Source organism: Gnatocerus cornutus, chromosome 9, assembly GCF_029298725.1.
Source record: "Gnatocerus cornutus isolate USDA-ARS CGAHR chromosome 9, icGnaCorn1.1, whole genome shotgun sequence".
In the NCBI taxonomy this organism is placed as follows: domain Eukaryota; kingdom Metazoa; phylum Arthropoda; class Insecta; order Coleoptera; family Tenebrionidae; genus Gnatocerus; species Gnatocerus cornutus.
In genome coordinates, this window is record NC_142241.1 from 1,805,549 (window position 1) to 1,820,434 (window position 14,886).

The window sequence follows — 14,886 nt, forward strand, 5'->3', positions numbered from 1 at the left end:
GATAAATACTTTTAGTGCTTCTGTGTCTTCTGACCTGCTGGACGGTAGGGTCTGCAGCACCCCTACCGGGTACGCTGGCATTGGGAGCCATCCCAACCGTGACATGGGCCGGCATGTCTTGTCCAAGTGGACCTAACTGCATTGTCCAGCCCACCATGAGACCACACGTTGGTCGTCTGGACAGACAAGCAAACAGGTGACCTTCGCACCCTGAAAACCACCCTTCCCACCATCCTCCTCCAAGGCCATGTAGATCGAACTTATAACGTGACCATCATCTCCATGTCCTTTAACAATAACACTTCCTCCGAGCTGGAACGAAGATATACCACGATCCATTGTTTGCCCCATCCCTAAATTACCGGTTCTTCCTGGCCGGCTGGATAACTGGCCTCCTTTGTGGCCTTTTCGTCGTGGTTGCTACCTGCACCTATTTGGCCCATCGCATCCAGAACCCTGCATCCCCTCTCCGTCGCCTTACAACTATATCCCAAGAGCAGTCCACCCCCTTAACAACACCTCCTCCAGCCACTTGGCGTTTTGACGAGTCAGACCAACCCTTATATGCAACTCCTCGAGTCCCCCGTCGACTTTCCTCAACCTCGCCCTTCCACTCCTTCCAAACAGATCTCTATGTGGACATGACAAATCCCACTTCCCCTCCCTTCGGGATGATCCACTTTCTTCCCCCCCCCCCCCCGTTTAGAGAAACACCCCAAACAGCACTAACACAGCCCATGAACTTCCCAGGGAGATTGACTTGGGATCGACTGGATATCCCAGGGCAATACCAAATATTCCATGCGATGTCCCTGGGACGTTGTAAAAGGACAAAATTGTTCATCCCTGGAAAATCCCAAGAAAGTTTATTTTCGTCGGGTTGGTACCGAATGGGGATTTGTAAAGGATGTAATAAAATTTCTTTGATTTAAAAAATGTATTAAAAGAAAGCTACATATAAATAATTAAAAAACATTCTAAAAACTAAAAACAAAGTAAACATTCTAAAAATAACGAAAAAAATAAACATTCTGAAAATAATAGACAAAATAATAGTTCAAAGTAACTTGCTAAATATAAATATTTTTAATTGTTCGCAGGGATTCGTGATTTAGCATGGCGTAACCAGCTTTTCACCGCATTTTCAATATCTTTTTCTGATGAGTTTTTCAACCCATTGTTGGCTTGAATTCCAGCTGGAACAAAAAGAAATTTGGAAAGAATATTAAATTATTATTTTACTGGAGGTAAAGCTAAATGATAAAAACATCAAAAAACTCACCTGTCAATCCTATTTGTAATTGAAGTCCTGCAAACGCCCGTTTTTCCCTTTTCCCAGTCCAACAAAATTCTTTCCCCAATTCGTTTGTCATTATTCGTGAAAGGCATCTCTTCACACATTCATAAACACTAGTCCCACCAATTTGGGTAATAAATGTAACCTACGACAATAAAATTTTAGGATAAATTTTGGTCCTCAATTAAAAAAATAATTTACTAAAAACTTACATATTTTTTAAATTCGATTTCGTTTTTTAAAAACGTTTCGAATACATGAAGGTCTTCTAGAGATTTCAGTGGTAAAGTTTCGAACTGAAATACTTCTGTTGAGCCATAATCATTCGATTTTCGTACGTAGTCGATTATTGATGTAACATCACTCTGCAGATTGTTTAACTTAAAATTCATAAGCGATAACTGTTGCTGTAGTCGTTTCAAAAAGTCTAGAAAAAAAGATTAAAAACTCACAAGGTACAATCTTTGCTTGCATGTATGTACATACCATCGGGTGTTTTTGTTCTACTATTAATCTGTAGAGGTTTTGGAGTACTACTTTTCTTTTGTACTTTTCTGTAACAAAAATTCTAAAAACCGCACTCACAAATCATTTGTAACTCACGAATTGATGTTGAAGACTGTTGGATTTCTGATCTATGATCATCTTCATCCAACTGAGAAAGTGCTGCAAGATTAACAAAAGAAATTGGTAGTAAAATAATATGTGCATAGTGCAATGACCAATCAATATAAAAACTTACAATCAAAACTTGGAGGAGTAGGCATTGGTGGAAAACACTCTAACGTTTCGTGAGTCAATACCTCCTCGTTATCTTCTATGTTTTTTCTTTATAATTGAAACCTTCATTAACTAGACGTATAGCTTCATCTACAAAATCATTCAAAAACTTGTTAGGGTCTTTCGGCTTTTCATAACCATGATAAATTCCCACCATAGAAACACAATTATTTGGAGGATAAAGTGATATTAAAATTGGATATACTTGCGAATTGGAGCTTTTAGACAAAGGTAAACCGTCTATGTTGACGCAAATCTCTATTATATCGGTGGACAAAGTAAAATTTTCTAATAAAAACTCTAGACTTTCTTTCAAACCAAAATGATAGTACTGGCCTGGATCAACAGGTTTCAGAAGAGTATGGCGTGGTGTTTTTAACAAGGTTCTGGGGTCTTGGGGCAAATTGGGAACTAAAGGTTTTAAAATTTTCAGTAAACGGCCTAAAGCGTTATGACATATTTTTTCTGATAAAGCCCATTCTCTTAGTGCATCCAAAAAATCATCAGTAGTTTTGGAATTTAAATGTGTAGGCAAATTTGAAAATTTTGATCCTATAAATTCATCAAAACATTCAGAAGAATCCGTAACAGAATCTGAATCACAAAAATCTAAAAAGTTATAACCAAATAATGCAGATTCTGTCTCAAAACCTGAAAAATCAACAGAAATTGAAGATTGATTTTCAGAAACGTTCTCTACATTTTGTGTGTCAGCATTAGTATCAGAATCAGAAACAGAAGAAAATACTGAAGAAGTATGTTCCTGAACATTTCGGTAAAATGCAGATCTTTTGAGGAAGCGTTTCTTCGGCATTTTATTAAAACTGAGGTTAAGTAACCGCCGAAACGTGAGTTATTGAAGGTATTTCTTGTATAGTATGTACCTTGTTTACTGAAACATGCACAGTTATAAAAATTACCTTACAAAAATACTTATAGTTGGAAATATCTAAATAAACCCAAACATGCGCATGGTAGAGGGGTATTTTTGACATTTGACGGGCCTCCCAACCATAGGCGTCACAGATGAACTATTTGAAAGAACATTCCCGCAAATATTTATTATCGAATCAGAGTGCAAAGGTTACTAAAAATTATCTAAAAAAAGATTTTTAAACCTAGGGCGTAGTTTCTAGATTATAATCACGTCCCATAATTGTGGTTTTATTTTTCAACCAATGTTGGTGTTGACACGACGCCACTGCATCACATCAGATGTTCGCTGGCGCATGAGCATTAACGCGGTTTGCTAATGCGCATCCGTTTGTTTGGGTCTTTTTACATCTTTCCATCTGTACATACCTTTTGTGCACTAGACGGAACTTTTTACACTTTTATATAGCAAAAACTGCAACAAACCGCTGCCGAAGCCGAACGTAGTTGGTTGTGGCCAGGATGACGCAACATTTTCACTGCGCATGATACCTATAACGGCATGGCGCGTTCGAAGTCAGAAAAAAGGGACCGCAAATTTAATTAAACAAATCAAACCCATATACTAAAACGATGAACAATTGTTCAGTTTGAATATTTGTAATTTTAAAAAAGATCCTAGTATCATCCCACCGATACGTCCCAGAGATATCCCATACTTATCTCCTAGGAACATATCAGTAAGCTCAATGTGGGATTCCCAGATAGCATCTAAAATAATCCCAATCGGATAAAGCAACAATGGGATCTTCAGGACAGAAATGGGATATCCCACGGAAGATGTGTGCTGTGTGGGACTGGTCTAATCGCTCTTCTTTTAGCGGAGGACCACCCGGCATATAAGGTCTTCCTCCTTGTGGAGGCCTTTTTCTTACGAAACTTGGGGGAGCTATTATTCCGGGGCGGGCGCCCGGAATGCATTGGGTTCAAAGAGATTGACGACATGGAGTGGGGTTACGCTCCGGTAACCCAGCGACCACCGGTCTTCGCTGCCCGGTTTGAGGACAGGGTGGTAAGGGCCTGGACCGTGGAGGGAAGTGAGCCCTGCCATGTGGCAGTGCTCATTCATCCGGGGTATCACACCACCCCGCCCCTGCTCCAGCGGAGCTATGGAGCCACGACGGGCTTTACAATCGACGGCCTCCACTGGTTGCAGCACGCTCCGCTCCGGGAATGGCACTTCCCGCGTGCGACCTCTCCAGCCCCCGCCGCCACTCCAGTCATGACGGTGGCACCCAGGGTTCTTCACCAACCCCCGGCCACACAAACAACGGAGGAACCCATCGAGATTCCCCAGGGGGACACTCTTTCTCCCCCTCCCCCAACTATGGTGGAACTCACGGCGGCCCCACACGCTGCAGAATCCGAAGACTCGGATTGGGACGCCTGAGCTAAGTGGGCCCCCGCTCAGCCCCAATCATTATTTTTTTCTTATTTTATGTTTTGCATGTGTTTTTACCAAGTATAAGTGTTCTACCAGATGTTAGACGATATTTTCTTTCCACCTGCCCACGTTCTTTCAAAAACTTATGCAATTTTAGCATAACTTTTTCTGGAAAATTGGGAGCCAATGTAGCGGCCCCTTTACAAAGCATCATTAATCTGAATGCACTTGTTCAAAAATCTATCATAACATTGCCCGAAAAGAATACACGCATTGCTTTTAACCGTGTCTTTTAAGAAATCAATACCAATACATCTATTCTAAAAATATACCATGACATTGCCTCAAAGGAATTGTCTTGCATGCGTACCCATAATAAACCTTCAAGTTTATGAAGGCAGGTGCGTGCCCTTATCTTTAGGACCAAGTTGACTCATCCTCAATTGCTCACTGAATTGCTCTCAAAATGACACCCCCACACCCTAAATACCAATAAGGAATAAAATATCACTATGCAGCAGGTACAAGGGGGCGCCCAGGACAATAGAACCATCCATATCTCAAGTAATAAATACCGATGTAACAAAAATAAACTCTGAAACGGGGTTGACAATTATTAGACAGGCTAACGTTTTATAGTATCATTAACACCTAAAAATAGGATTTCTGAGAAACTCTAAAAGCTTTTAGGATAATTGGATAATTGTAGTTGGCACAATTTGGAATATTCTAAAACTTTAGATTTGAGTAATTATCTTTGATTCTTAACTCTGATTTGTTGGTATACTAAGAGATAATGATTTTAAAGTCAAAAAGACATTATAAACAATTAATAAATGATTTTTAAAATAATAAACTCAGAAAAACAGACACACAACGACATCTCTTTTCCAATAGCTGAACTAAAAACCCACCCCTAAATTAGAGAAGGGGAAGAATTTAACCCCCTAACCAACCCCTAGCAACCAATCGGATTAGGGCAAAACAGAAACAACCAATCAAATATAGTTGCTGGTATTACGACCCATAATCATGCAAATGATGGACTATATAAACTCAAAGAAGTTTGGTAAAAAAACACACTGAATCTTTTCATTTTGAAAGTTCAGTTTTATAGTCGTCAAAGTGCTTGTGCCATAAAAAGTTCATCGCCAAACTGCAAGATGCAAACCATCACGAAACAAATAACCACTTTCGAGTTTTGCTAAGGGCCGCCGCGCCATTCCTCCCGGCCCTATGGGTTTTATGTGAGAAATGGTGAGAAAGAAAATTGACTTTGTTTATAATCCAAGTGATAATTATTAACTAACATTCTTATTCTACTAACTCTTGTGTCGCACGCCCTTGTATGTTTAGTATTAAAACCTGGGTCTTTGATACAGTTGTTTATTGCCATGTTCCTATGTTACGCTACCATTTATTTTGGGCCAACATCGTATTAGCCTCCGAAGAGAATTTAACATTAATGGCTCCAGGAGGGTTCAATGGTAAGTTAATATTTGGCCCGAACACTCCTGTGAGTTAGAGCCGGTAAAGGAAGATAATTGCTCGGGAAACCCTAATTAATCTACACACAGTCCCCTTTCACCGGCCACAATCATTTAAATTCTTAGAGAAAACCGCATATTTCGATGCAAAACGACGATTTCTCGCCGATTTTCGTTGTTTTCTGGCTTGAATTCGCAAAGAAGAGCACGAAATCTACAAAATCATCACTTTTTGCCAAGATTCAATGGCTGAATTGCCAGAAAACAGCAGAATTCTGCACGAAATCATCAAAATTCTTAGAGAAAACCGCATATTTCGATGCAAAACGACGATTTCTCGCCGATTTTCGTTGTTTTCTGGCTTGAATTCGCAAAGAAGAGCACGAAATCTACAAAATCATCACTTTTTACCAAGATTCAATGGCTGAATTGCCAGAAAACAGCAGAATTCTGCACGAAATCATCAAAATTCTTAGAGAAAACCGCATATTTCGATGCAAAACGACGATTTCTCGCCAATTTTCGTTGTTTTCTGGCTTGAATTCGCAAAGAAGAGCACGAAATCTACAAAATCATCACTTTTTACCAAGATTCAACGGCTGAATTGCAAGAAAACAGCAGAAATCTGCACAAATGATTGATTAGGAAACGAGTCATTTCAAGTGCCCTTTTTGCCAGTGGTGTAGAAAATACCTGAACTGGAGTCAATTTAACCTTGGCACTTTTTGATTTAAAAATTGTTTTTTCATACTTCATACTCCTACAGAAATGGCGCAAAATATATATTTCAAAAACACCCTGTAAACTTATTATTAATTTTGGAAATTTTTAAAATTAATTTTGATTGTACAAGGAGTTGCCTATCTATAATTTATACAAAATCGAAGATATCTACTTATAATTTATAACATAATATTAAAAGTAAAAAGGAGTTACATTCCAAATATAACTATGTAAAAATCATTTTGAAACATGATGCACAATGAAAAAGCAAAGATAAGAAAGATGAGAATACTAATGAATTAGAATAAATTAGCAGCTTTCGAAAGCATGACAATTAAAAGGAAACTAAGAAGACATCAAAAAGAATAATAATCAATAATTCGAAGAATAGATTTTTTCCAAAACATTGGAAATATGAAAGATAAATAAAATTAACCTTAAAAACCGATAAACTAAGAAATTGTTTTGTCCATGCTTTTCTTGTAATCAAAAAACTTCGTAAAAATTCAATAATAAATCCAACTCAAGAACGGAAATGATTCTCTGAAGCAACAAAATCGCCATTATTTCTTATTATTACCGACTTTTATCTCAAGGCTTTTGTGAAAAGTACTCAGAAACACTCAAGTGATCACATCTAATCCTCTCTTATCGCCGAATTAGTTGCTAAAACCACATTATCTATATAAAAACCGCCGAACTCTTGCTACAACAAATCCAAAATGAAAGTAATACTGATCATAGCACTTTTCGCGTTGGCATCAGCCACCCCAAAGGCAGGTAAACCAAAATAAGAACTCTTCTTAACATTTTTTTTCCAACAGATCCGCAAGCTTCACTTCCGAAACTTGTACAAGGACCCGATTATTCCATTAGATCATAAAGCACCTAGAATTATTGGAGGACAGGAAGCCGAACCTCACTCCATCCCATGGCAAGCATTTCTTGAGGTCTACAGTGAAGGGAAAGGATGGTACTGTGGGGGCTCCCTCATTTCGGAAAACTACGTAGTCACAGCCGCACATTGTGGAGTAAAGTGAGTTTAATCACAGTAGACGTAGCCGTAAAAAGCTGTTAAATGAGTTACTTGGAATTTTCGACATTTGAATTTGCCGCCTAAAACTTGCATCAGCGCCCTCGCGCGGCGGCTCTGACATTTTTAGTAGTAAACATCTCATTAATTTACACATTAATATACACATTTCTTGTGTATATTTTTCATCCGCTACATCAAACAATACTTAACCGATACTCACTTGTTTTCATGAGGAATAAAAGCGAGCAAATACTTAATTTTAATAAGTAAACGCGCGCTCATAAATTTGCTAGCTTCCTAGTAACCAGTTCGGCCAATCAGAATCATTAGAATCATTCACGTGGCATTTGCAGCGACCGCAGCGCCATCTCACAATTGTGGGGGAAAGTTTTAGCAAAGTTTCAAACCTTCCAAATTTAATCCCGGCCCTTTTACGGGAACTTTCTCATCTAAAGTGTGGTATCGCGTAAAACTTGCGCCCTCACGCGGCGGCTCTGACATTTGTATTAATAATGCATATTATTCTGTTTTGAATATAAAAAAACACATTTCTTGTGTATATTTTTCATCCGGTACATCAAACAATACTTAATCGATACTCACTTGCCTCCATGAGGAGTAAAAGCGAGCAAATAAAGTCCGTTTTTTTTTTAAAAAACCACCAACATTGCAATCTTCCCCTGCATTACAACCGGCAACGTTGCCTAGGGAGATTTTTAATGAAAAAATAGCTGTCAAATTTTTGACATTTCTGAAAATCGGGCAGTGTTTCCGTTAAAGCGTTTCTTTTAAAAGGCCGTTTTGTATAATCACATTGTCAATTAGGCAGCTAACCTAAAGTCCAGCTCTTTGCTATCAGTCCACTCTCTAGTGTAAATTTTCGAAAATTTTTGGATGTAAATCTGGCTTTCAATTTCTTAGGGAGAAAATTAGGGGAAAATTAAATGAAGCGATTTTTGAGGTTAACACGTTGTCAAAGTTGAGTGTATTAATCAATAACTAATTTAAAATTTGTTGCAAAAAAATGATTTTAATAGAGATTTAACAAGTTTTGGCAATGCTGTGAAAGACGATTAGCTTCTAAAGTCCGTTTTTTTTTAAAAAACACCAACATTGCAATTTTTCCATGCATTACAACCGGCAACGTTGCCTAAGGAGATTTTTGGTGAGAAAATAGTTGTCAAATTTTTGACATTTCTAAAAATTAGGCAGTGTTTCCGTTAAAAACGTTTCTTTTACAGCCTGTTGGATTGCAAATCACAGGATTTAATAGTGAAATACTCGGCACAGCCTGAAAGACCGTTTTGTGTAATCAAATTGTTAATTAGGCAGCTAACCTATTTGATTTTATCACCAAAAGGTCACCATCGACGACGTTGCCGGTTGTAAAGTGCAGTGTTGGTGGTTTTTTAATAAAAAAACGGACTTTACAAGGTGTTTATAAATGTTTCTAGCATCAAGGGCGGCTAACAAATGTCAAAACAATTTGCCGCTCGTTATAAATGAGGGTTTAGATTTTTCAACTGACATTTGTAGTTAACCTCAATCATTGAGCAAAGTAAGTTTTGAGAAGAAAACTGTTCTAGTTGTAGTTTGAAAGATGAAAATCAAAAATTTGGACACAAAACCGAAACAGAAACGTCATTTCTTAGCTATAATTTAGCAGAAATATTATTCCTAGTTTTTTTACTGTTTTTACTAGTTTTTGTTTCTGTAACACATAATAATAGAAAAGAAAAGTATGTATCTAATACTAGTGTTGGTACCCCTGAATTAAGGACCTAAAACTAGAATACACAGAGAAATAGACAAAACATTATAATTGTGGGGTTAAGAAAAAAGTGGACCAAGACCTTAAATTAAAAATGTTTCTGTTAATTAATGTATTCATCAAACAAAAGTTTATTTAGTATTTGAACCAAAAATTTCAGCGGGCCTTAAGACAAAAAGACTATTTTTGGTAAAATATTAGGTTATAATTTTTTTTCATTTTTTTAGCATTTTTAGATTTTATGTGTCTACGTGACTTTCTTTTTGCCCCCGCGGATTCTTCTTGACTCGTATATAATCTTTTAGTCCTCATATATGTGCGTTGAAGAATATATGTAGCAATTATTTCCTCTGGAAATTCTTTAATTTTTTTTTATTAATTGTAATAGATTTACCAAAATTTTTATTTCAGTTTAGAGACTTAAAATATTTTTCAAAATTATTTGCAGTTTCAAGCCAAGACACTCGGCACTTTTTGATGTCGGTGTCTGATCAAACGCCACCTTGCATTGTTTATCAACGGGTAATAAAATAATAAACACAATAGAGTTTAGAACGGTTGGTCATTTAAAACGTACTCATTATATTTTACAAACTAACATAAAATTTAAAAATGCTAAAAAAATTAAAAAACCAACTATAGTATTTAGATACATACTTTTCTTTTTTATTATTATGTGTTTTATTGTTATTTTTAATTCAAAAAACAGATAGAACATGTTACAGAAACAAAAATTATAACAGTTAAACAATTAAAAATAATATTTCTGCAAAATTGGTGAGAGATTGGGAGATTTCGACAGTTGACATATAGGTTGGCAGCAAATTATGTTACAAAATACACTAAAACACTAAATTCCTACGCGATCTGGGTTGACAAGGTTGACAGTAAGTGGGCTTATTTTCTTATTTTAAATTTCGCGCGTATGAAACACTTTTTATCGCGTAGATTTAGTGACTTTTCTGTCATTCAATCTCTCACCGTACAAACTATAGTATACTATATTTCAGAATTATTGACATCTCGGTAGGCCATGTCTGTGTAAAGCGCCTCTAACAATGTGAACGACTTTTAGCATTTTGGTTCTAAAACTGTCAATGTAACATTTTGAGGTTATGAAGTAAATTACTTTTTAAGCTAATGGATGAATGATGAATCAGATTCTAAGTTGACGTGACACACATTACATACACATAGGGATAAATATAAATCTAAAAACACTAAATACGCTGATATTAGAAGATTCTGCCAACATAAATTTGAATTTCCAAGGCACACTGAGATGTCAATAATTCTGAAATATAGTATATATAAGAACTCAAAGTAGGAAATTTTGTTTTAAAGAGTTGCCAGAACTAATTAGTCTGGTTGTCACCTGTTTCCTGTCAAGTTCTTGGTAATTTCACCATTACGGATTTTGCGATTCGTGTTTGCATCAAATGTATCAATATAATAGAATTGTCCTTTGCGGCCCAACATTAATTGTATCTAAATATAATAGATGTGAATACAGGTTGTTAGGTTAGGTTAAAATTCAGTGACAGTGAAACTCAATAAATGTCAAATTTTAAATTAAATTTGAAAATCAAGTGGCAAGTCGTGGTCACAAAACCATTACCAATCGTGTAACACGAAAACTCTTAGAATTGGAAAATTTAATTTTTTTTATTAAAAAAGGGGTGCAAATTCAAAAAAATAGTATAAAGGACTTGTTTTAAAATGGCATTGGTGCACTCGTCCCATACAAAACTCGCCTACGGCTCGTTTTGTACACCGGGACCTCGTGCACCAAGTTGGCCATTATAAAACACGTTCTTTAATATACAGGGTGATTTTTTAGAAACGGCAGGCGTTGTAAATTTTTTATTTATAAACCGATTTCAAGTTTTTAATTTATTATAAACTGATGATTTTAGAATTTTTCAAAATGTCTCAGTATCTTTTGGGTGATATTCAACTTTCTTATTTTAAACTGGCACCCATTTTTTTTTTCATATTTTGGAAGATATTAATTTTCTTGATTTAGAAATGTGTAGTATGTTCCACTTTTACAAAAAATATTTTTACAAAAATTATCAAAAATGAAAACATTTAGGCAAAATTTTGAAACAAGAACTATAAAAAAATCGAACTAATCAAGATTTGCATAGTTTTTTTTATTTGTCGATTATCTTAGCAGTTTTAACGCCAAAAGAATGAAAATTAGAAGTAAAACTACTTTTTACAAGCGTATGATTGTTACCAAATTGCAAAACTTTTAAAGAAATACAAATTTTTTTTAAAATATTCAGTCAAAATTTCTAATTAATTACGTAGTTTTAATAACCTTAATGCCAGAACAATAATATTTGCAAATATTTCTACTCTCGATGCGCTTGCAAACTTCACCAAAGCACAATTTTATCTGTAAAAAAAGGGATTTTAGAACATTTTATTTGTCAAGCTATAATCTGAAGCATAATTTGACTTTTTTAGTAATTTTAACGTCACGAGAATGCAATTTCGCAGTTTTACTACCTTTGACACCTTTGTTGCCTGTAGCAAAGTACAAAATTGTAAAGCAAAAAGAAAGAACTTAAAAAATATTTACTTTAAGGATGAAGCCAAAATTCAAAAATTTGCAAGTAATTGCTTAGGGCTGATAATCATTATGCTAGAACAATGAAATTTAAAACTGTTTTTACTTTCAAACTTCACCAATGTACAATGTTTTACACCAAGAAAGAGATTTTAGAAAAGTATTTTTAAAGCTATGAATCAAAATTTCCATAGTTTTCTGTAAAATTCGACCAAATTATTGATTTTAAAACCGCGAGCATGATATTTCGTTCTTTTGCTAATTATTCTGACACGTTTATTGACAATTTTCAAAAATTTTGAAAAAAAAGAATTTTTTTTTAAATATTTACTTTTAGGGCAAAATCAAAATTCAAAAATTTCTATTTATTTGCTTAGCTCTGTTAACTTTAATTATCAATTATCAAAAATGAAAAAAAAATAGGCAATAGAGCAAAGATTTCGCAAACTGACTCTCTATCTTTCCTCCAGTGCTAGCGTGGCTTACGTCACTTTGGGTGCCCACAGACCCCAAGAAGTGGAAGACACTCAGCTCTTCATCGTCAGCAGAGATGTCAAAATCCACGAAAAGTACGACAGTGCAAGAATCGACAACGACGTCGCTGTTATCCACCTTCCTGACCCCGTCAAACTCACCACCGAGATCCAACCGGTCAAACTCCCAACTGACACATCTAAAGACTATGCTGGCCAAACTGCTAGAGTTAGTGGTTGGGGGCGCATTTCTCCTGGTGGCGAGAGGTCTGAAGTTCTCAAGTACTTGGATTTGGAAGTGATAACAAACGCAGACTGTATGAAAGTTTTTGGCAGTCTTTCGGATGGCGTGGTGTGCGGTACTGGAAGTAAAGGCACCACTGCTTGCAATGGCGACTCGGGGGGTCCATTGGTGGTTGATGATACTCTCATTGGGGTGACTTCATTTGTAGTGAGGGATTGTCCTGGGGGGTCTCCAACGGGATTTGCTAGGGTTACTACGTTTTTGAAGTGGTTGAAGGCAAATAGTGATGTATAAAAAATAAAGATTTTTATGAAGGGTTGCAATTTCTTGATCATTGGTGACACCGAATTTCTATAATGTAAATCAGTGGAACAGTGGAAAACATCTATGCTTTTCGTCTATGACTGACTGGTCTTGGTAAAGTGTTTTTTAAACTGCGTTTTGGTAGTTGGTAAACAAGCCACAAGTAATAAAACCTCCAAATTTCACCGTTTTAGCATAAAAACTGGCAAAGTTACAAATAATTTAATATAAATCGTTGGTTAATGAATTCTAGTTCTTGTTTTAAAATTTTGGACTTTAGCACTGTTGGTTAACAAGTTAAAAGTAAAAAAGAAAAACCAATTTCAAAGTCTCAGAATAAAAACTGGTATAGATAAAACCAAATTTTTTAAAAACTACTTCTTGGTAAAAAATTTTGGAATTTAGCACAGTTGTTAAACAAGCCGAAAGTAATACAAGGTGTTTATAAATATTTCTAGCATCAAGGAGGCTATGAAATGTCAAATAAATTTGCCGCTCTTTACAAATGTGAGTTTAGATTTTTCAACTAACATTTGTAGTTAACTTCAATCATTGAACAAAGTTAGTTTTGAAAACAAAGTTGTGGTTTGAAGCCTGGAAAATCTAAAATTTTTGAACATAGTTATATTCATTATGAAAACAAAGCGGCAAAATAGCGCATGACAGGAATTCCAAAGCCCCCACTTGATGCTAGAAACATTTATAAACACCTTGTATAACTTGTATAACCAAATTTCACAGTTTTGGCTTGATATCTGTCCAAGTTGAAAGAAAATGGTTAAAATTTTTGGTTCATTCCAAAATATTTTTTCTAAAAATGCTATTTCTTGCTCTAAAATTTAGCAATTTGAAACATTTAATAAGCAAGCCGTAAGTAGTAAAATCTTCAAATTTTACTATTTACCACAAAAACTGTTAAAATTACGAAATTTAATAGAAAATATTGGAAATTTTTGGTTTATCTCAAAATGAAAATGTCTAAAAATTGTATTTTTTGATTTAAAATTTTGGAATTTAGCACTGTTGGTAGACAAGCAAAAGGTACAAAATCCACCCAATTTTACTGTTTTAGAATGAAAGCGGCCAAAGTTACAGAATTTAATAGAAAGTTTTGAATTTCTTTGATTGGTTTTTTATCTAAAATTTTGAAATTTAGAGTAGTTGGTAAACAAGCCAAAAGTAGTGAAACCTCCAGATTTCACTGTTTTAGCATGGAAACTACCAAAGTTACGAAATTTAATAGAAAGTGGTGGAAATTTTTGATAGATTTCAAAACAAAGTTTTTTAAAAACTCTACTACTTGGTGAAAAATTTTGGAATTTAGCACAGTTGTTAAACAAGCCGAAAGTATTGTAACTTCCAAATTTCACAATTCCAGCTTGAAAATTGTCCAAGTTGAAAGAAAATGATTGAAATTTTTAGTTCATTCCAAAATAAATTTTTAAAAATTGCTATTTCTTGCTCTAAAATTTTGAAATTTAGCAGAATTCATAAACCAACCGAGAGAACTAAAACCTCCAAATTTTACTATTTTACCACAAAAACTGTCAAAGTTACGAAATCTAATAAAAAATACTGGACATTTTTGGTTAATTTCAAAATGAAGATGTCAAAAAATTGTGTTTCTTGCTCTAAAATTTTGTTATTAAGCACTGTTAGTAAACAAGTTAAAACTAGTAAAACCACCCAATTATACTGTTTTAGAATAAAAACTGCCACAGTTACTGTCAAAGTTACAAATAATTTAATATAAACTTGTCAAAATCGCTGGTTTGTCACAAAAAAAAATTCTAAAAATTCTAGTTCTTGTTTAAAAAATTTGGAATTTAGCACTGTTGGTGAACAAGTTAAAAGTAAAAAAGCACCCAATTTCAAAG

The 14,886-nt window shown here is 35.1% G+C and overlaps 2 protein-coding genes and 1 long non-coding RNA gene across 3 annotated transcripts; 1 reads left to right on the plus strand and 2 right to left on the minus strand.

Annotated features, from left to right (window-relative positions):
* Positions 1 to 925: 925 nt before the first annotated feature.
* LOC148167708 (uncharacterized) lies at positions 926 to 1,829 on the minus strand. Its single transcript, XM_088046067.1, has 4 exons — positions 1,784 to 1,829; positions 1,510 to 1,724; positions 1,283 to 1,442; positions 926 to 1,196 (listed from the first exon to the last, which is right to left on the minus strand). Exons 2-4 carry the CDS (start codon positions 1,687 to 1,689, stop codon positions 1,087 to 1,089), a joined length of 450 nt encoding a protein of 149 aa, XP_087902193.1. The 5' UTR covers positions 1,690 to 1,724; positions 1,784 to 1,829; the 3' UTR covers positions 926 to 1,086.
* A 71-nt stretch (positions 1,830 to 1,900) lies between these two features.
* Positions 1,901 to 3,732, minus strand: LOC148167709 (uncharacterized). Its single transcript, XR_015770747.1, has 3 exons — positions 3,380 to 3,732; positions 2,040 to 2,969; positions 1,901 to 1,963 (listed from the first exon to the last, which is right to left on the minus strand). It is a non-coding gene; the product is annotated as an uncharacterized LOC148167709 (long non-coding RNA).
* A 3,571-nt stretch (positions 3,733 to 7,303) lies between these two features.
* Positions 7,304 to 13,016, plus strand: LOC148167710 (brachyurin-like). Its single transcript, XM_088045368.1, has 3 exons — positions 7,304 to 7,380; positions 7,429 to 7,640; positions 12,460 to 13,016. Exons 1-3 carry the CDS (start codon positions 7,327 to 7,329, stop codon positions 12,998 to 13,000), a joined length of 807 nt encoding a protein of 268 aa, XP_087901494.1. The 5' UTR covers positions 7,304 to 7,326; the 3' UTR covers positions 13,001 to 13,016.
* The last annotated feature ends 1,870 nt before the right edge of the window (positions 13,017 to 14,886 follow it).